The sequence below is a fragment of the Lontra canadensis genome, unplaced genomic scaffold (genome assembly GCF_010015895.1).
Source record: "Lontra canadensis isolate GAN:19392208 unplaced genomic scaffold, GSC_riverotter_1.0 scaffold60, whole genome shotgun sequence".
NCBI classification, from domain to species: Eukaryota; Metazoa; Chordata; class Mammalia; order Carnivora; family Mustelidae; genus Lontra; species Lontra canadensis.
The window spans coordinates 11,761,440-11,783,842 of record NW_022631054.1 but is presented as its reverse complement, the minus strand read 5'-3'; the positions used below and the strand labels follow the sequence as shown (position 1 = coordinate 11,783,842).

General features: G+C 42.3%; 1 protein-coding gene across 4 annotated transcripts in view; it reads right to left on the bottom strand.

Annotated features, from left to right (window-relative positions):
- The window catches only part of NASP (nuclear autoantigenic sperm protein), a 47,270-nt gene that overhangs the window by 14,052 nt on the left and 10,815 nt on the right, over nt 1–22,403 (bottom strand). For all 4 annotated transcript variants that reach the window (XM_032877636.1, XM_032877635.1, XM_032877638.1 and 1 more), the window contains exons 3-4: nt 4,730–4,780; nt 1,775–1,885 (exon numbers count right to left, since the gene is read on the bottom strand). In XM_032877636.1, the coding sequence (XP_032733527.1) occupies nt 1,775–1,885; nt 4,730–4,780 (162 nt within the window). The remainder of the gene's footprint in view (nt 1–1,774; nt 1,886–4,729; nt 4,781–22,403) is intronic.

Sequence of the window (22,403 nt, the reverse complement as noted above, 5' to 3'; positions counted from 1 at the left end):
ATGCTTTTCTCTCTCTCAAATAAATAAAATCTTAAAAAAAAAAAAAAGTCAGGCCACCTAATGGCCTTTACAGCCTAGTGAGAATAACGAGAGAAACTAATCACAAAGTATTATGAGGGTCATGTTTAAGTATAATCTACTAGAGGGGCGCCTGAGTGGCTCAGTGAGTTAAAGCCTCTGCCTTCAGCTCGGGTCATGATCCTGGGGTCCTGGAATGGAGCACTGCATCAGGCTCTCTGCTCAGTGGGGGAGCCTGCTTCCTCCTCTCCCTGCCTGCTTCTCTGGCTACTTGTGATCTCTGTCTGTTAAATAAAAAAAAAATCTTAAAAAAAAAAAAAAGTATAATCTACTAGATTAGAATACTGCATGTCAAATTTTCCCCCTAAATATCCTTAAAGGCAGGAGAGTGGGGCGCCTGGGTGGTTCAGTGGGTTGAGGCCTCTGCCTTCGGCTCAGGTCATGATCCCGGGGTCCTGGGATCGAGCCCCGCATTGGGCTCTCTGCTCGGTGGGGAACCTGCTTCCTCCTCTCTCTGACCGCCTCTCTGCCTACTTGTGGTCTCTGTCTGTCAAATAAATTTAAAAAAAAAAAAAAAAATCTTTAAAAAAACATAAAATAAAATAAAGGCAGGAGAGTGAAAATACTGATCTCTAGATTATCTGGTAAGAAAATAAGCTAAGAAGTATGTTTACTTGTGCTTATTTTTTAAAACTTCAATTTCAGCAGTTTACACTGTAAATTAATCATACGTTTTTATTATAAAAATACTGAAATACTTAGCATCAGATCAAATTTGCACCCTACTCATAACATACCACAGGATATCAGAGCCTCAGTTCCTCTGTCATCCAGATGATGACAAACTAAGAAGCCAGAGGTCAGGAATTAAATGAGATTAATGCAGACATCCGGGAATAAGATTCTATTCTACATGTTGGGAAAGGGAGTGAGGCTAGGAGAAGAATGAACTGACAGGACCCTGACTGACTGAATAAGAAGGAATGAAGAAGCTAGAGGCTTTTAATCATGGTGAACCTGAAATCTAGTTTTACTAATAAGCATTTCTTATAAAGGGGATTTCTTCAGGGGCGCCTCAGTGGTTCAGTCAGTTAAGCAGCTGCCTTCAGCTCAGGTCATGATCCCAGGGTCGTGGTATCGAGTCCCACATCAGGCTCCCTGCTCAGTGGAGAGCCTGCTTCTCCCTCTCCCTCTGCCTGCCTCTCTGCCTACTTGTGATCTGTCAAATAAATAAATAAAAATCTTTCCAAAAAAAAAAAAAAAAAAAAAAAAAAAGATGTGCTAACAGTCAGCATTAATGCTAGGGTGGCCAACCATCTTGGCTTGCTTGGGACTTTCAGGAGTTTCCCCAGACATAGAGCTTCCAGTGTTAAAATTAGAAAAGTTCCAGAACAGGGGCACCTGGGCGCTCAGTCAGTCAAGCGTACAACCTTTGATCTCAGGTCAGGTCTTTATCTCCTGGTTGTGAGTTTGAGCCCCATACTGGGCTCCACACTGGGCGTAGGGCCTACTAAAAAAAAAGTCCCAGAACGAAGTAGGATGAGTTGGTCCCTCCAATTAGTGGTGACTGGAAAACAAACTACCTTACTCAGGAAAAGAAATGAATGAGATTGCTCAGTGATATTCAAGTCTTATTGTTAGTGACAGAAATATACATGTACATGAAAAATATCAAATTTTTTAAAACTCTGCCCCCCCATAAGACAACCTTTTAACAAACACAATATAGCACAACCTAGCAAAACACAGTACTTACAAAAGGCTAGCTGCTTCCTGGAATGCATTGACAGCTGCTGGAATATCCCCCATCACCAGATGTTTCTGTCCTAAACCTAACAGTTTCTTAGCTTCATTATCCACATCCAGACTGCAAGAAAAAATTATTTCAAATGTCAAATATTTCTTAAAATCAACATATTCTGAATACCTGTTACATTTAAACCACTGTACTTTAACTTCTTTAAACCTTTGAGCACACTCTCCAGCAAGGCTTAGCCAACTCACATTTATCACTATAAAAGCAAAAGAAATCATAAAGCAACATTCAAGAGCTTTACTAGATTATTTTCTTAAAGGTTTATCTACTCACAAAGACTATATCATATGCTACTATATTTGCTAACTAAGCAACAAACAAAAAAAAAAATCATGAAAGAACCATATATTACACACAGCAAGTTGTACTGCTTCTAAGAAAAATACATCCAGAAACATTTAGGTAGGGGCGCCTGGGTGGCTCAGTGGGTTAAAGCCTCTGCCTTCAGCTCAGGTCATGATCTCAGGGTCCTGGGATCGAGCCCCACATCGGACTCTCTGCTCCGCAGAGAGCCTGCTTCCTCCTCTCTCTGCCTGCCTCTCTGCCTACTTGTGATCTCTGTCTGTCAAATAAATAAATAAAATCTTTGAAAAAAAAAAAAAAACATTTAGGTAGACAGCAATGACAGTGATCTCAATATCAAGACAATGTGGAATTGACATAAACACAAATAGATGAAATGGAACAGAAGAGAAAAACAGATCCACACATACAACCACTTGAAATTTTGACGAAGGTACCAAGACAATTCAACGGAGAAAGAATAATCTCCTCAACAACTGGTGCAGGAATAATTGGATATCCACATGCAAAAAAGTAAACCTCAACCTTATCATCACGGCACATACAAAAATTAACTTCAAATGAATTACAGACTTTAATATTTATTTATGTTTCTTTGTCAGAGAGAGAGAGAAAAAGGAGGTAGAGAGCACAAGCAAGGAAGCAGGGGGATCCAGGAGGGAGAGGGTGAAGCAGGCTGCCCACGGAGCAAGGAGCTCAATACAGGCCTCCATCCCAGGACCCTGGGATTGTGACCTGAGCCGAAGACATACGCTTAACCAACTAAGCCACCCAGGCATTCGTGGATTATAGACTCTAAATATAAGATTGAAAACCATAGGGGCGCTTGGGTGGCTCAGTGGATTAAAGCCTCTGCCTTTGGCTCAGGTCATGATCTCCGGGTCCTGGGATCGAGCCCCACATTGGGCTCTCTGCTCAGCGGGGAGCCTGCCTCCCCCCATCTCTCTGCCTGCCACTCTGCCTACTTGTAATCTCTCTCTGTCAAATAAATAAAGAAAATCTTTAAAAATAATAATAATAAAAATTGTGTATACACACACACACACACACACACACACACACACACACAGGGGCACCTGGGTGGCTCAGTCAGTTAAGCATCCAACTACTCTTTGTTTCAGCTCAGGTCATGATCTCATGGGTTGTGGGTTCCAGCCCCAAGGCAGCTCTGTGTTCAGTGGGGAGTCTGCTTGAAGATTCTTTCCCACTGCCCCTCCCCACCACTGGAGTGCTCACACTCCCTCTCTCAAATAAATACATCTTCGTGTGTGTGTGTGTGTGTGTGTGTGTGTGTGTGTGTGTGTGTTTACAAAAAACAATGAATAAAAACGTGAAGATATTCTGCAGAAGACAAACAGAATTTAGAACAGTGATTGTCAGGGCGCCTGGGTGGTTCAGTGGGTTAAAGCCTCTGCCTTCAGCTCTGGTCTGGGGTCCTGGGATCGAGGCCCCCCCCCTTGGGCTCCCTGCCCAGCAAGGAGCCTGCTCCCCCTCCCCACCCCCACCGCCAGCCAGCCTCTCCCTCTGCCTGCCTCTCTGCCTACTTGTGATCTCTGTCAAATAAATAAATAAAGTCTTTTTTTTTTTTTCCCCCAAAGATTTTATTTATTTATTTGACAGACAGAGATCACAGGTAGGCAGAGAGGCAGGCAGATAGAGGAAGGGAAGCAGGCTCCCTACTGAGCAGAAAGCCCGACGCGGGGCTCGATCCCAGGACTCTGGGATCATGACCTGAGCTGAAGGCAGAGGCTTTAACCCACTGAGCCACCCAGGCACCCCAAATAAATAAAGTCTTAAAAATAAATAAATAAATAAAAACAGTGATTGTCAACCTAAGTGAACTTAGGAATTATCAGAAGTTTTTTTTTTTAAAACACAAAGCCTGAATTCTACCTTAAGCTTAACAAATAAAATCTCAAGGGATGCAACCCATAAATCTACCTTTTGAATAAGCATCCAAATAGTTTGGACAACCAAGCTATTAAGCTTACCTCTGGTTAAGAACCACAGTCATATCAAGACAAGGAAGTTATGTGGAAGTAGATGTGAGCCCAATATAAAATTTAAAACTTTTAAACTAGAATAACATAAAATTGAAACTGGCAACCTTCTAAAACAGAGATCTAAGTCAGCAGAAGTATTCAAAGAAAAAACAGGTTAGCATTTGCCAGGCATGTAATAAGGAAGGAGCAGAACTTTCAAGTTTAGTATTTTAATCAAATGTGAAAAACCTGAAGACGTCATTGTCAGGATTCCACACTTTAAATTACATACAAGTATCTTAATATTCAGTCTTAACTGTTATCTATTAAAAATAATACTGCCCTTTGGGGCACCTGGGTGGCTCAAGTTAGTCAAGTCTCTGGCTTTGGCTGAAGTCATGATCCAAGGATCCTGGGATCAAGACCCACATCAGGCTCCCTGCTCAGCGGGGAGTCTGCTTCTCCCTCCCATCCGCCCACTGCTTCCCTGCTTGCGCTCAACCAAACAAATAAGATCTTTAATAAATAAAAGTAATATTGCCCTTAAATTATATAGTTCTTAGTTTATGTTCCAGACATAAATCTAACTGTACTCTGTAAAGAATCTTACCTCTCAACTTTATTTGCAGAGGTAGAAGGAGCAGGAGCATCTTCTTCAATCCTGTAATGAAAAATTAAGGGGAAAAAATTAAAACGAAGGCTATTTTAAGCCTGGGAATTAAATAAACTAAGAAAAATATAAACCCCTAAGATCTTAAAAATAGTGATTTACCTACATAATCAAACTTTATCTTCATTCATTCAAATATCTGTTAAATGCCTATTTGCTAGGCAAGAGTTACATAGTACAGTGAACAAGACGGTTACATCCTAGTTTTGAGTTTATGATCAGGTGGAAAAGAGTGAGATGTTATAAAGCAGCATGTGCATTCCTTAAAAACCTCACATTCCAGGGACGCCTGGGTGGCTCAGTTGGTTAAGCGGCTGCCTTCGGCTCAGGTCATGATCCCAGCGTCCTGGGATCGAGTCCCACATCGGGCTCCTTGCTCGGCGGGGAGCCTGCTTCTCCCTCTGCCTCTGCCTGCCTCTCTGTCTGCCTGTGCTTGCTCACTCTCTCCCCCTCTGTCTCTGACAAATAAATAAATAAAATCTTTAAAAAAAAAAAAAAAAAACCTCACATTCCATTAAACTCATTAAAAATAATGTTTCTCTTTTTGTAATTAACATATAATGTATTATTTGCCCCAGGGGTACAGGTCTGTGAATCATCAGGCTTACACACTTCACAGCACTCACCATAGCACATACCCTCCCCAATGTCCATCACCCAGCCACCCTATCCCACCCCCCAGCAACCCTCAGTTTATTTCATGAGTGAGATTAAGAGTCTCTTATGGTTTCCCTCCTAATCCCATCTTGTTTCATTTTTTCCCCTCCCTACCCCCCATGACCTCCCACCCTGCCTCTCAAATTCCTCATATCAGAGAGATCATATAATTGTCATCCTCTGACTGACTTATAAAAATAACGTTTGTTCTTAAAGAAAAAAAGAGGGGCGCCTGGGTGGCTCAGTGGGATAAAGCCTCTGCCTTCAGCTCAGGTCATGATCCCAGGGTCCTGGGATCAAGCCCTGCATTGGGCTCTCTGCTCAGCAGGAAGCCTGCTTCCCTTCCTCTCTCTCTGCCTGCCTCTCTGCCTACTTGTGATCTCTGTCAAATAAATAAATAAATAAAATCTTTAAAAAAAAAAAAAAAGAAAAACTTCCAAGAACATTCAGTTTTGAAGTTTTTTTGGGGGGAGTGGCACCTGGGTGGCTCAGTGGGTTAAGCCTCTGCCTTCAGCTCAGATCATGATCTCAGGGTCCTGGAATCGAGCCCCACGTCAGGCCCTCCTCTCTGCCTATTTGTGATCTCTCTCTGTCAAATAAATAAAATCTTTAAAAAAAAGTTTTTTTTAAAAAGTGGGTTTTTTTTTTTAAGATTTTATTTATTTATTTGACAGAAGACAGACACAGTGAGAGAAGAACACAAGCAGGGGGAGTGGGAGAGGGAGAAGCAGGCTTCCCATTGAGATGGGAGCCTGATGAGGGGCTCGGCTCAATCCTAGGACCCTGGGATCATGACCTGAGCCGAAGGCAGACGCTTCATCTGAGCCACCCAGGTGACCCATGAAAAGTTTTTTTGTTTTTGTTTTTGTTTTAAAGATTTTATTTATTTGACAGACAGAGATCACAAGTAGGCAGAGAGGCAGGCAGAGAGAGAGAGAGGAGGAAGCAGGCTCCCTGCAGATTAGAAAGCCCTATGTGGGGCTCGATCCCAGGAACCTGGGATCATGACCTGAGCCGAAGGCAGAGGCTTCAACCCACTGAGCCACCCAGACACCCCCATGAAAAGTTTTAATAATTATCTTTAAAACATTTCAGGGACACCTGGGTGGCTCAGTCGGTTAAGCGTCTGCCTTTGACTCAGGTCAGGATCCCAGAATCCTGGGACTGAATCCCATACTGGGCTCCCTGCTCTGCCCCTCCCCTGGCTGTGCTTTCTCTCTCTCTCTCTCAAATAAAAAAAATTAAAAACAAAAAAAAAAATTTCATAGTTGTGTTTACTGAAAACACCTAGAAATAATGACCAAATCAGCAGCAATGAGTACCCTACCCCTGAGTACCTAGGAGGTACCAAAAATCCATCTCTCACTAAAAGGAACCAAGACTCCATTGAAAAATAATAGATTCTAAGCTTGGGCAGGAAAAGTACAAAGGTGAGTTTGGCTTTCATGTCAGAAAGCAACGAATCTTTATCTAATATGACTTAGAGTCATATATACTTATTGTCATTCAAAAAGAATTATAAATCAAATATGGGGAATCCAGGGAAAAGCAGAATATTTGTATCATTTTTTGCAACTTTTCTATAAATTTAACATGTTTCATAATAATGTACAAAAACATTACAAAAGGACACTCAAGAGACAGCCTAAATAAAATCCTACTAATCAAAAGAAGTGTCAATTTGAGGGGTGCCTGGGTGGCTCAGATGGTTGGGCATCTGCCTTCAGCTCAGGTCATGATCTCCAGGTCCTGGGATCAAGCCCCATGTCAGTCTCCCAGCTCAGCAGGGAGTCTGCTTCTCCCTCTCCCCCTGCTTGTGTACTCTCTCTCTCTCTGTCTCTCTCTCTCCAATAAAAAAATAAAATTTTAAAAAAAAGTGTTAATTTGAGCATCAACAAAAATAATAGCTACAATAGACTGAAAACTTCAAATATATTTAAATCAATGAGTTCTCAATGATACAAACAAAAACAAAGAACTCATTGTCTTTGGAGAATGATAGGAAACCACTGCACTATTTTGAAAATTGGTAAATAGGGGTGCCTGGGTGGGTTAAAGCCTCTGCCTTTGGCTCAGGTCAGGATCCCAGGATCTTGGGATCCAGCCCCGAATCGGGCTCTCTGCTCAGCGGGGAGCCTTCTTCCCCCTCTCTCTGCCTGTCTCTCTGCCTACTTGTAATCTCTGTCAAATAAGTAAATAAAATCTTAAAAAAAAAAAAAAATAGGGGTGCCTGGGTGGCTCAGTCAGTTGAGCAACCGCCTCTTGATTTTGGCTAGGGTCATGATCTCAGGGTCAATGAGGCTCCAGGCTCATCAGGGAGTCTGCTTCTGATTGTCTCTCTCTCTCTCTCTGCCTTTGTCCCTCCCACCAGTGGTGCCCTCTCTAAAATACATCTTTTCTATGGGGCGCCTGAGTGGTTCAGTGGGTTAAAGCCTCTGCCTTCGGCTCGGGTCATGATCCCGGGGTCCTGGGATCGAGCCCCACATCGGGCTCTCTGGTCGGCGAAGAGCCTGCTTCCTCCTCTCTCTCTCTCTCTCTCTCCACCTGTCTGTCTGCCTACTTGTGATCTCTGTCAAATAAATAAATAAATAAATAATCTTAAAATACATCTTTTCTAAAAATATTTAAAAACTGGTAAATAAGAAAAATTTACAATACACTTGTATTTGCTACTTCTTTACAACACAGTTATACGTAGGTTTTAGACAGGTTTTAAGACATGGTTGATTTAAGTTACTATTTGGGAATTTTATAGACTGACCCCATGCACTTAGTATTCATTTAAATCCTTGGCATTTGGGGGGGGCTCTACGCTCGGCGGGGAGTCTGCTTCTTCCTCTCCCTCTGCCTCCCACTCAGGTCATGATCTCAGGGTCCTGGGATAGACACCCAGTGGGGCTCTCTGTTTGGCAAGGAGTCTGCTTCTCCCTCTGCCTCACACTTGCACTCTCACTCTCTCTCTCAAATGAATAAAATCTTTAAAAAAAAAAATCCTTAATCGGGTTGTCTGGGTGGCTCAGTGGGTTAAAGCCTCTGCCTTCGGCTTGGGTCCCATGGTCCTGGGATCAAGGCCTGCATCGGGCTCTCTGCTCAGCAGGAAGCCTGCTTTCCCCTCTCTCTCTGCCTGCCTCTCTCCCTAATTGTGATCTCTGGCAAATAAATAAAATCTTTAAAAAAAAATCCTTCATCAGAGAAAGACAACTATCATATGATCTCACTGATAGGAGGAAATCTGAGAAACAAGACAGAGGACCATAGGGGAAAGGAGGGGAAAATGAAACAAGACAAAACCAGAGAGGGAGACAAACCATAAGAGACTCAATCTCAGCAAACAAACCGAGGACTGCTGGAGTGGCAGGGGGTGGGAGGGATAGGGTGGCTGGGCAATGGACACTGGGGAGGGTATGTGCTATGGTGAGCGTTGTGAATTGTGTAAGACTGATGAATCACAGACCTGTACCCCTGAAACAAATAATATTATATGTTAATTAAAAAAAAAAAATCCTTGGGACGCCCAGGTGGCTTAATCAGTTAAGCTGCTGCCTTCAGCTCAGATCCAGGTTCTTGGGATCAAGTCCCGAGTTCAGCTTCTTGCTCATCGGGGAGCCAGCTTCTCTCTCTGCCTCCGCCTGCCATTCTGCCTGTTTGTGCTCTCTCTGACAAATCAATCAATCAATCAATCCTTGGCATTTTTACCTGCCCTATCATCACTTTTAACATATATCCCAAAAGTATTACCCAGATAAGGACATATATCATTTAAAAATGTGCCCCTAAAGCACGCCAGATCTCAAATGAAAGCTGAGAATGCTGTTAACTAATGAAATGGAGAGGGGCACCTGGGTGGCCTAGTTGGTTAAGTGTCTGACTCTTGATTTCAGCTCAGGTCTGGATCTCAGGGTTTTGAGTTCAAGCTCTGCATTGGGCTCCACAATGGGCACAGAGCCTACTTAAACAAAGAAACAAAACTGGTGAAATAGAGAAAAGTACACTGGGCAAAGAGGCAACCTTCCTAGTATTACTCAGAATTGGAATACATACTGCAAGAAAACTACAAGTATGAGAATAAAAGCTATAGAAGAAAGAAGGGCTCCCCTGAGTAGACAATTATTGAAAACTCTCCAAAAGGTTAAAAACAACACAAACAGAATGGAATCTATTATAAAACCAGGGAGGGAGACAAACCATAAGAGACAAACTCAGGAAACAAAGAGGGTTGCTGGAGTGGAGGGGGATGGGAGGGATGGGGTGGCTGGGGGAGGGTACGTGCTATGGTGAGTGCAGTGAATTGTGTAAGACTGATGAATCACAGACCTGTACCCCTGGAACAGATAATACATTATATGTTAATTTTTAAAAAATGATCTGGTTAAAAAAAAAGAATGGAGTCTATTAGTTTTCTACCGCTGGACTTTCTTCTTGTTTAGCTATAACAAATTAAGGGGCACCTGGGTGGCTCAGTTGATTAAGCTATAACAAATTTATGAAGAGAGCTGAGTAACACATGCAATATGGACGAAAACAAATGATCAATGAAAAAATAGCTTATTCCTGGGACGCCTGGGTGGCTCAGTCGGTTAAGCAGCTGCCTTCAGCTCAGATCATGATCCCAGGGTCCTGGGATGGAATCGCACATCCCGCTCCTCATTCAGCAGGAAGCCTGCTTCTCCCTCTGCCTGCTCTGCCTGCTGCTCCCCCTGCTTGTGCTCGCTCTCTCTGACAAATAAATAAAATCCTCTAAAAAGGGGCGCCTGGGTGGCTCAGTGGGTTAATCCGCTGCCTTCCGCTCAGGTCATGATCTCAGGGTCCTGGGATCGAGTCCCGCATCGGGCTCTCTGCTCAGCAGGGAGCCTGCTTCCCTCTCTCTCTCTCTCTCTCTCTTTCTCTGCCTGCCTCTCCGTCTACTTGTGATCTCTCTCTGTCAAATAAATAAATAAAAAATCTTAAAAAAAATAAATCCTCTAAAAAAAATAGCTGATTCAATTCAATATTTAAATCTAATAGACATTTTAATTTTAGTACCTACTGTGCACATTGGGGACAGTCTCCAACCAAACAGTTAAAAAAGTAGAGGGGACAGGGGGCATCTGGCTGTCTCAGTCTGTAGAGCAAGGGACTTGATCTCAGGGCTCATGAGTTCAAGCCCCACTTTGGGTGTAGAGATCACTTAAAAAAATAAACTTAAAAAAAAAAAAAAGCAGAGGGAACAGTTTGTTTAGAAGCACAGAGAAAGGCAGGAGAGATTAAATGACAGGTGAGGATTAACTGTATTGGAGTCTCATTCTTTTTTTTTTTTTAAAGATTTTATTTATTTATTTATTTGACAGACAGAGATCACAAGTAGGCAGAGAGGCAGGCAGAGAGAGAGAGGAGGAAGCAGGCTCCCTGCTGAGCAGAGAGACCGATATGGGGCTCGATCCCAGGACCCTGGGATCATGACCTGAGCCGAAGGCAGAGGCTTTAACCCACTGAGCCACCCAGGTGCCCCTTGGAGTCTCATTCTTAGAACATGGTTTAAAGACAAAATTTTTTTAAGTTGTCGTTTACTTTCAGCAGAATCCAAAATCTTTGCTTCCAACTCCTAATTCTTTTGTGAATATTATATTGGTCAGCAAGTCTGATGAAAAGCCCTGGGGAATGAGGAAAAAACTGGGTTGAAAATAAGTAAGAGACTTCATAGCTAGAGCCACAGGGACGAAGCACAGTTTAAAAGGCAATACTTCTAGCTGCAGGTAAGAAAAAAAAAAAAAAGAAAAGAAAGTAGATAATCTTTGCAGAAAGCTGGAATGATGGCCTTGGATCCTTATCTACACTTTCAGGCACAGCCGGTTATGCTCACATAGCTTCACTAAGGGGTTATTTTGGTCAGATTTAACACAAGCTTCTCAAATTACCTATGGTTGAAGGATCAGATTTTTTATTTCCAGTGTATGATAGTTTCCTTATTTGATTTTTTTTTTAAGATTTTATGTATTTATTTGAAAGAGAAAGAACAAGAGCACATAAGCAGGGGGAATGGCAGAGGGAGAGGGAGAAGCAAGGGCTCAATCCCAGAACCCTGCCATCACGACCTGAGGCGAAGGCAGCTGCTTAACCAACTGAGCCACCCAGGTGCCCTTTTTTTCCTCCCCCCACCAATCACTCACTCCTTGTTTTGTTTTGTTTTTTAAGTAAGCCCTACACCCAACATGGAGCTCAAACTCACGACCCCTAAGATCAAGAGTTACACGCTCTACCAATGGAGCCAGTCAGGCACCCCATCAGATGATTTTTTTTAATTGTATGTATGTATGTATTTTATTCATTCATTCATTCATTCATTCATTTATTTGACAGACAGAGATCACAAGAAGGCAGAGAGGCAGGCAGAGAGAGAGGGGGTAAGCAGGTTCCCCAACGAGCAGAGACCCGGATGGGGGGGGGCTCGATCCCAGGACCCTGGGATCATGACCTGAACCAAAGGCAGAGGCTTAACCCACTGTGCTACCCAGGTGCCCCATGAATGTTTATTAAATAATGCTTACTCCAAATTTTTATTCTTATCTCTTTGTAGACCAGTAACAAACAGTTCACAAACCAGTATTAGTCTACCACCAATACTAGTCTACAGACCATGCAATGTGGTAGTAACAGACGTCTAAATAAAATATAAGCCCTAAAACCACACACATGAATGCTATATATACATGCTACAAACACTGAGGCACTCCAGTGGCAACAAAAATACAAAAATGTTTTATACTCCACATAGATGAGGGGTGAGGTACAATACTATATAAATTTCACTATTAAGCCATAACGGAAGTTAACAGGTACCGGATTCACCCTCCCACCTCAAACAACTAAAAAAAAACTGGCCAAGAACACGAAACATCAGTTTTCAAACACTGAACAGCTAGTAGCACAGGACATTGATCTGAGAAAAGGGAAACAAATGAGATAAGCCCCGTTTAAGTGTCCCCAACTTACTGCTTAGAGAATTTTGTCCACAGTACAGAGGAACCCAAAAGGAGTCTGTTTCACAGAACTGAGGTAAGAGTCTGGGGTTTGGAGAGGCCTAGGTAGCTAGAATTTACAGAACAGAATGGAGAAAAGATAACAAGCTCTAGATACCCACAGAAGGTCCTTGGCTAACTACTGATCACCTCTACATAAGAAAACTATTGAGGCCTAGGTAAGAGTTACTAGAAAAGATGAAACAATCTTCAGAGATCACACAGGGTCTAGAATAACTCATGCTCCCAAAAGCCAGGGTAGAAATACCTGTACCACATGAGGCAAATACCATTTAGTAACAAAATTAAGTTCCAGGCCTGCCTAACAAAACTTAAAGGCAATCCTCAACAGGACTGAATTATCTTTTTTTTTTTTTTTAAAGATTTTATTTATTTATTCAACAGACAGAGATCACAAGTAGGCAGAGAGGCAGGCAGAGAGAGAGGGGCAAGCAGGCTCCCTGCAGAGCAGAGAGCCCTATGCGGGCTCGATCCCAGGACTCCGGGACCATGACCTGAGCCGAAGGCAGAGGCTTTAACCCAATTTAACCCACCCAGGCACCCCCAGGATTGAATTATTTCCAAGTAACTGCATCCCAACATCAAAATGTATTTAAAGGAATTAAAAAAAAAAAAAAAAAAACTCAGCAACAAACCTCACAATGTCTGATAAGTTATGTAAGTAAAAAATGATCAGGCAAACAAGGAAGCAGGGAATTAAAATCCATAGTGGGAAAAAAAGGTAATCAATAGAAACACACCCAGGAAGAACACAGATGATAGACAAGGACATTAAGGCAATCATTGTAAATGTACTCCACATGTTCAGGAATGTAAAGAAAAGCAGGAGTATGAGAAAAATAGAAGGTATTTTTTAAAAAAGTAAAGATTCAAATCACACTTCTGGAGACAAAAATACACTTGACAGGATCAATCAGACTTGAAGAAGAAAATCACTAGAAATTTATAAAACCAGCAGTGGAAACTATCCAAAATGAAAATAGAAAGACTTAAAAAGAAATTTGAATTTCAGGGTGCGTGGGTGGCTCAGTTAGTAACGCAACCAACTCCTGACTTCCACTCAGGTCAGGATCTCAGGATCATGAGACTAAGCTCCACAGTGGGCTCCACACACAGTGTGGAGTCTACTTGAGGTTCTCCCTCTCCCCGTCCTTTCCCTCCTCTCTCTCTAAAATAATTATTTTGGGGGGCACCTGTGTGGCTCAGTTGGTTGGGCAACTGCCTTCGGCTCAGTTAGTGGTCGTGGAGTCCTGGGATTGAGTCCTGCATCGGGCTTCCGGCTCCATGGGGAGCCTGCTTCTCCCTCTGACCTCCCTCTCATGCTATCTCACTCTGTCTCTCTCTCTCTCACATAAATAAATAAAATCTTAAAAAAAAAGTATTTCTTTAAAAAGTTTATTTATTTATTTAACAGAGATAGAGAGCACAAGTAGGCAGAGCGGCAGGCAAAGGGAGAGGGAGAAGCAGGCTCCCCACCGATCAGGGAGCCCGATGCGGGGCTCAATCCCAGGACTCCGCGATCATGACCTGAGCCAAAGGCAGATGCCTAACAGACGTGAGCTACCCAGGCACCTCTAAAATAAATTTTTTAAAAACAGAACTTCATGACTATGAAACACTAAGGAGACTAACATACATGTGGACTGGGGTCCCTGAAGGGATAGAGGGGGGAAAGAAAATATTTAAAGGAATGGAGAAAATATTTAATTAAAGAAATGATGGCAGAGGCACCAGGGTGGCTCAGCTGCTTAAGTGTCTGGGATCGAGTTGTGGTCCCAAGGTCCTGGGGTCTGGCCCCACACTGGGCTCCCTGCTCAGTGGAGAGTCTGCTTCTCTCCCTCACTGCCCGCCCCCACTTGAGCTCACATGCTCCTTCTTCTCTCTCAAATAAATAAGTAAATAAAGTCTTAAAAAAAAATTGAGCACCTGGGTGGCTCAGTCCATCAGTCTCTTAAGTGTCTGCCTTCAGCTGAGGTCATGATCCCAAGCTCCTGGGAATGAGCCATGCCATCGAGCTCCCTGCTCAATGTGGAGTCCGCTTCTCTCCCTGCCTGCCCATGCTCTTGCTCTCTTTCACATATATAAATCTTTTAAAAAAAGAAACGATGGCAAATACAAAACAAATACCATAAAAACAATAAACAATAAATTTTAGTATTTATCTGAAAGACAGATAAAGAGCATGAGCAGGAGGGCCAGAGGGAGGAGAGAATCTCAAGCAGACTCCATGCTGAGCACAGAGCCTGATGCCAGGCTGGATCTCACAAACCTGAGATCATGACCTGAGCTGAAATCAAGAGTCTGATGCTTAACCGACTGAGCCACCCAGGCACCCAACAATAAATTTTTAAAAAATGAACAATGGCAGAAAACTTGCCAATTCTGATGAGAAATATAAATCCACAGACCCAAAAATCAACAAACCCCAAGCAAAAGAAACATGAAAAACACACCGAAGTATTTGTCAAGTTCTAAAAACCAGTGACAGAGGAACAACCACAGAGGCGCCTGGCTGGCTCAGTCAGTAGAGGATCTGACTTGATCTCAGGGTGATGAGTTCAAGTCCCCATGGTGGGCATGAATCCTACTTTAAAAAATAAAAGAAAGAAAAAAGATATAAGATCAGGCAAAAGAAAATGATACTTATATAATCATAGAAAAAAATATTTAAGTATGGGGGCGCCTGGGTGGCTCAGTGGGTTAAAGCCTCTGCCTTTGGCTCAGGTCATGATCCCAGGGTTCTGGGATCGAGCCCCACATCAGGATCTCTGCTCAGCGGGGAACCTACTTCCTCCTCTCTCTGCCTGCCTCTCTGCCTACTTGTGATCTGTCAAATAAATAAATAAAATCTTTAAAAATATATATATATATATAGGGGCGCCTGGGTGGCTCAGTGGGTTAAAGCCCCTGTCTTCGGCTCGGGTCATGATCCCAGGGTCCTGGGATCGAGCCCCGCGTCGGGCTCTCTGCTCAGCAGGGAGCCTGCTTCTCCCTCTCTCTGTCTGCCTGCCTCTCTGCCTACTTGTGTTCTCTGTCAAATAAATAAATAAAATCTTAAAAAAATATATATATATATACACATATATATAAAATGACAGGCAACTTGTTATAAACAATGCAAGACAGAAGATAGTAAAGCAGTATTTTTTAAATGCCGAAAGAAATTATCAACCTATTCTATAGCTAATGAAGTTAATCTTTCAAACATAAGAAATAAAACCTCCTCTTTCATACAAGAAAAGGGAGGACTTACCTTCATACAAGGGAGGACTTACCACCAATGCACAATTATGAGAAAAAATGTTAAAGGAAATCTAGGCAGAGAGAGACGCGTATGTGGCTCTGTCTGTTAAGTGTCTGACTTAAGCTCAGGTCATGATCCCCAGACTTCCTGCTCAGTAGGGACCCTGCTTCTCCCTCTGCCTGCTGTTACCCCTTCTTCCCTATTTGTGCTCTGACAAATAAATTCTTTAAAAAAAAAAAGAAAGAAAGAAAAAAGGAAATCCAGGCACAAAGAAAGTTATACCAGGTAGAAATTTGGATCTATGTCAATAAGAAGCACTGACCATGGTAAATGAGGGCACATGGAAAACATTCTTTTATTTTTTAATCTGGTTTTTTCACTTTAATGAACATTTGGCTCATTTCTAGTTTTTGGCAATTATGACAACTGATGTGAACATTTCTGTGCATGTATTTTGGTGGCCAGCTTCACATTTCTTTTTAGTACAAACTGAAAAGTGAATCAAGTTTTTAAAGATTTTAGAAGCAAAACAAGCATTCCCAAAGTTATTAACATAAATATTTTAGCAATAAAATCACATATGAGGGGCACCTCGGTGGCTCAGTGGGTTAACCCTCTGCCTTCAGCTCAGGTCATGATCTCAGGGTCCTGGGATCAAGTCCCGCGTCGGGCTCTCTGCCCACCAGGAGCCTGCTTCCTCCTCTCTCTTTCTGCTTGCCTCTCTGCCTACTTGTGATCTGTCAAATATATAAATAAAATCTTAAAAAATAAAATAAAATAAAATATGGAAACATTTCTAAATAACTGGTTTTTAAAAAAGTTTTCTCCACTGCATGTTTCTTTTGAAAAGCAGTTACTTTCTCACTGTTAAAATATCAACTTTTATCTTAGGGCATTTGGCTGGCTCAGCTGGTAGAGTGTGCAACTCCTAATCTCCTGGTGGTGAGTTCAGGCCCCATGCTGGGCACAGAGCTTACTTTAAAAAAAAAAAATTAACTTTATCTTTTACAAATTGTTTATTTTCAGATATCTGCTAGTGGGTTTACTACTGACAGCCATTGTTTTTAACTACCTGATGTGTCTAACAAAGCTAGGAATACAAGCTATAAATGGAAGTGTCAATTCTGCTATTTTCCTGCTATTTTTTTATGCTTGCATTATTATCTTCAATTCACCATTTCTAAGCAGGAATCTTTTAAACACACTGTCCACTTTTTAAGAGCTAGTTTAAACTGGAAAAAAAGTCGTTGATCTAGACTTATTGTTGCTATCCTTTAACAGTATATACAAATATTGGATCATTATATTGTACCCTGAAACTGTCAATTATATCCCATTCTTTTTTTTTTTTTAAAGATTTTATTTATTTGTCAGAGAGAGAGGGAGAGAGAATGAGCACAGGCAGACAGAATGGCAGGCAGAGGCAGAGGGAGAAGCAGGCTCCCTGCCGAGCAAGGAGCCCGATGTGGGACTCGATCCCAGGACACTGGGATCATGACCTGAGCCGAAGGCAGCTGCTTAACCAACTGAGCCACCCAGGCGTCCCAATTATATCCCATTCTTAAAAATCCTAATGTTTTATCACCTCCCTGATATGAGGAATTTTTTTTTTAAGATTTTGTTTATTTATTTGACAGAGATCACAAGTAGGCAGAGAGGCAGGCAGAGAGAGAGGAAGGGAAGCAGGCTCCCTACTGAGCAGAGCCCGATGCGGGGCTCGATCCCAGGACCCTGGGATCATGACCCGAGCTGAAGGCAGAGGCTTTAACCCACTGAGCCACCCAGGCGCCCCTGATATGAGGAATTTGAGAGGCAAAGTGGGGGGCTTGTGGGGTAGGGAAGGAAAAAAATGAAATAAGATGGGCTCCGGAGGAGACAAACCATAAGAGACTCTTAATCTCACAAAACAAACTGAGGGTTGCAGGGCAGGGTTCAGGGGGGTGGTATGGAGAAGGTGGTTGGGTTATGGACATTGGGGAGGGTATGTGCTATGGTGAGTGCTGTGAAGTGTGTAAGGCTGACGATTCACAGACCTGTACCCCTGGGGCAAATAATACATTATATGTTAATTTAAAAAATTAAAATTAAGAAAATAATAAAAATATTAAAAATAAAAAAGGAAAATTTTTTTTAAATCCTCATGTTTAAGGGCACCTGGGTGGGTGAGTTGGTTAAGCATCTGCCTTCTGCTCAGGTCATGATCCCAGTGTCCTGGGATCAGGCCCCGCATCCCTACTTAAGGAGAAAAACCCGCTTCTCCCTCTCCCTCTGCCTCTGCCTGCCACTCCCCCTGCCATGTACACTAAGAAATAAATCTTTTTTTTTTTAAAGATTTATTTATTTATTTATTTGACAGACAGAGATCACAAGTAGGCAGAGAGGCAGGCAGAGAGAGAGAGAGAGGAGGAAGCAGGCTCCCCGCTGAGCGGAGAGCCAGATGCGGGGCTCAATCCCAGGACCCTGAGATCATGACCTGAGCCGAAGGCAGAGGCTCTAACCCACTGAGCCACCCAGGCGCCCCTACACTAAGAAATAAATCTTGAAAAAAAAAATCATAATGTTTAAAAATAAATCATAAATAAGGCAACTGTCATAGTGTCAACCTCCATATCATTATTAAAGCTTAATTCTTCCTATTTTGGAGAACACTTCCTTAAGCTGTAATGTCAATTCCAAGAACTGGACTTTATTTAACTTTCCTTGTCCCACTTTCCATCAGAAGACCTAACAAGGAGCAAGGCTGGATGGATGCAGAGGAGCCAGATTATTTTAACTCCACCTAAGGCTTTAAATTTTTATTCCAAAGTGAGTCACTCAAGGTGTAACATGATCAAATTTATTTTTTACATACTCTAACTGTAGTACAAAAGATAGTTTGATATCTTTTTTCTAGATAAAATACTTTGATTATCTTTTTTCCAGATAAAATTAGAAACAAAATCAGTAAAAGCATTATAAAAATAACATTGTAGGGCGCCTGGGTGGCTCAGTGGGTTAAAGCCTCTGCCTTCGGCTCAGGTCGTGATCCCAGGGTCCTGGGATTGAGGCCCGCATCGGGCTCTCTGCTCAGTGGGGCGCCTGCTCTGCTCAGTGGGGCGCCTGCTTCCATTCCTCTCTCTCTGCCTGCCTCTCTGCCTACTCGTGATCTCTGTCAAATAAATAAGTTTAAAAAAAAATCTTTAAAAAAAAATAACAACAACATTGTAGGGGCAATATTTTCAGTTGCATAAGTGACCACTCTTGGTTTCAGCTCAGGTCGTGTTCTCATGACCATGAGATCAGGCCCAGTGTGGGGCTCGGCTTCAGAGCTCTTCCTCTTTCTCCAGTTCTCACGCCAGCGCACTCTGTCTTTCTCTCTCTCAAATAAATAAAATCTTTTTTTCTTCCCCATACAGGTTTGCTTTTAATTCCACACTCAGCCCATCAAGAGAAGCTGGCAAAACCGGAATGATACCAGGATACCAAGGTACACACTACTTCCCTGTGGCCCTCAGGAAACAGCCACGCTGGCCTGTGTACACAGGGCAGGAACCTTTTTAAAAAATACCTTAGGGGTGCCTGGGTGGCTCAGTGGGCTAGAGCCTCCACCTTCGGCTCAGGTCGTGATCCCAGGGAGCTGGGATCAAGCCCCGAGTCAGGCTCTCTGCTCGGCGGGGAGCCTGCTTCCTGCTCTCTCTCTGCCTGCCTCTCTGTCAAATAAATAAAATCTTAAAAAAAAAAAAAAAAAAAAAAAAAGATACCTTAAAAGCGTGCCCAGGTGACTCAACTGGTTAAGCAGTTTGGCTCAGGTCATGATCCTGGAGTCCTAGGATCCAGTCCCACATCAGGTTCCCTGCTTAGAAGGGAGTCTGCTTCTGCCTCTGACCCTCCCCCCTCATGCTCTCTCTCTTTCTCTCTACCAGATAAGTAAATAAAATCTTTAACTAAATAAGTGAGTAAATAATAAAAAATACCTTTAAAAAATAACAGTGTAAAGCACTCACCAGTGATAAATTTATTTCCACTGTTTGTGGCCTAGACAAGTAAAAAGGGCCTGAACTAAGGTAGTACTAGTGTAGTCTGGAGAGATGGATTAAAGCAGTGGTTCTCAAACTTCAGTCAACCTGGGAATTACTTGGAGAACATTTAAATGCTAAGTGAAATAAGTCAGAGAAAAATACCATATTCCGCTCATATGTGGAATTTAAGAAACAAAACAAACGAACAAAGAAAAAGACAAAAAATAGACTCTTAAGGGAAATTACTGGTTACCAGAGGTGAGGTGAGTGGGAGAATGCGTGAAATAGGTGAAGAGGATTACAAATAAGCACACTATGGGCACCTGGGTGGCTCAGTTGGTTAAGCAACTGCCTTTGGCTCAGGTCATGATCCTGGAGTCCCGGGATCGAGTCCCACACTGGGAGCCCAGCTCCACGGGGAGTCTGCTTCTCCCTTCTCATGCTCTCTGTCTCTCTCACAAATAAGTAAGTAAAAACAATTTTTTTTAAAAAGTATACTAATCATGATGAACACTGAGTAATGTGTAGGACTGTTGAATCACTATACTGTATACCTGAAACTTATGTAACACTGTATATTAATTATACTGGAATTAAAATTTTTTAAGTAGAAGAAAGTTGGGGTGCCTGGGTGGCTCAGTGGGTTAAAGCCTCTGCCTTTGGCTCGGGTCATGATCCCAGGGTCCTGGGATCGAGCCCCGCATCGGGCTCTCTGCTCCACGGAGGGCCTACTTCCTCCTCTCTCTCTGCCTGCCTCCCTGCCTGCTTGTGATCTCTCTCTCTGTCAAATGAATAAATAAAATCTTTAAAAAATAAATAAATAAATAAATAAATAAGTAGAAGAAAGTTACCCTACAGATATACTAGTCCATCATTTATTACAAGGTTATTCACTGTAGCACTAATTGTAATAACATAATACTGGAAACAACTCACAAATCTATCAGTAGGGAATCTGTTGAGACATCCACAGACTAGAATAGAAGGCATCCATTAAAAAAAAGGAAACTGCACCCTGATGAGGAAAGATCTCCAAGATGTATTACTGAATGCTCCAAAATGTGTCAAGTAGGCTACCACTTAGTATGTAGAACTAATAACTACATACTGTTTGCTTCTATATGCATAAGGCTGTCATTGACGGATACATAATAAATTCCTAACACTGGGTCACTCTGAGAAGAAAAACTTTTTGACTAGAAAGCAAGGGGTAGAGGGACATTTCACTATATAACTAACATTCTGGATTTTAAATCAGGAATGGATTTTCTGTTCAAGAAAGTAAATTACTGGAGCACCTGGGTGGCTCAGTGGGTTAAGCCTCTGCCTTCAGCCCAGGTCATGATCTCAGGGTCCTGGGATCGAGCCCCGCATCGGGCTCTCTGTTCAGCAAGAAGCCTGCATCCCCCTTTCTGCCTGCCTCTCTGCCGATGTGTGATCTGTCAAATAAATAAACAAAATCTTAAAAAAAAAAAAAAAAGTAAATAAGTAAAATATTTTTTAAAAATCAGATACCCGGGCGCCTGGGTGGCTCAGTGGGTTAAAGCCTCTGCCTTCGGCTCAGGTCATGGTCCCAGGGTCCTGGGATCGAGGCCCGCATCGGGCTCTCTGCTCAGCAGGGAGCCTGCTTCCTCCTCTCTCTCTGCCTGCCTCTCTGCCTACTTGTCATCTCTCTCTGTGTCAAATAAATAAAAATAAAAAATAAAAATAAAAAAACCAGATACCCAGGGCGCCTGGGTGGCTCAGTCATTGGGTATCTGCCTTTAGCTCGGGTCGTGTTCCCGGGGTCCTGGGATCGAGCCCTGCATCGGGCTCCCTGTTCATTGGGAAGCCTGCTTCTCCCTCTCCCACTCCCTCGCTTGTGTTCCCACTCTCACTATCTCTCTCTGTCAAATAAATAAACAAAATCTGAAAAAAAAAATTTTTTTAATCAGATACCCACCAATATGGCCTCACCTTCTCACACAATCAGCTGAAATTAAATAATGACCACTCGCTTCAAAGAAGGAAAATTTACTACAATCCCTATCCCTATCACTTCACTCCTATTTGGCACTCTAGACTTAACATTTCTAAGCCCTGTTATAGAATACCACACTAAGAAATACTGGTGACTGTTTGAAAACTAGAAAAGAGTCCAGAATTTTTATTTCTGGGGTTGGGACACTTAAGCGCTAGCCAACCAAAATAAGGTGAAAATTGTGGGACTTACATGTTAAGACAAGCTGATTTTCAGGTGCTTATGAAAAAGTGGTTAACATTCAATAGAGAATTCAGAGCAAACATCTGACTGCCAAACATAACACATACAGTACCTATTCATTTTCATTTAATCCTCTCACAAACCTTGTGGCAGATGGCAATGCTCCTAATTTAAAGAGAAATAATGCAATTACACAGGTGATTTGGTAATGTATATGACACCATCCCATTTCAATTGTCCATTGACTTTCTGTATTCTGCAAGATTAAGCTCTAAGGAAAAAAATCGTATCTATCTTATTCTAGCTGTATCCTAGCACCATGCTCAATGCCTGGCGCTAAGCAATATTTGTTAAAGTAAGTGACCAATCCTGAATCACTACAGTAGGATTAGGGCCAAGTGACTCTGCCCTTTAGCATGTGAGGTGCCTCAGTTTCATCAACTATAATTAACATTGCCTATCTCACAGGATTTGTTTTAAAAATTAAAAAACAAAG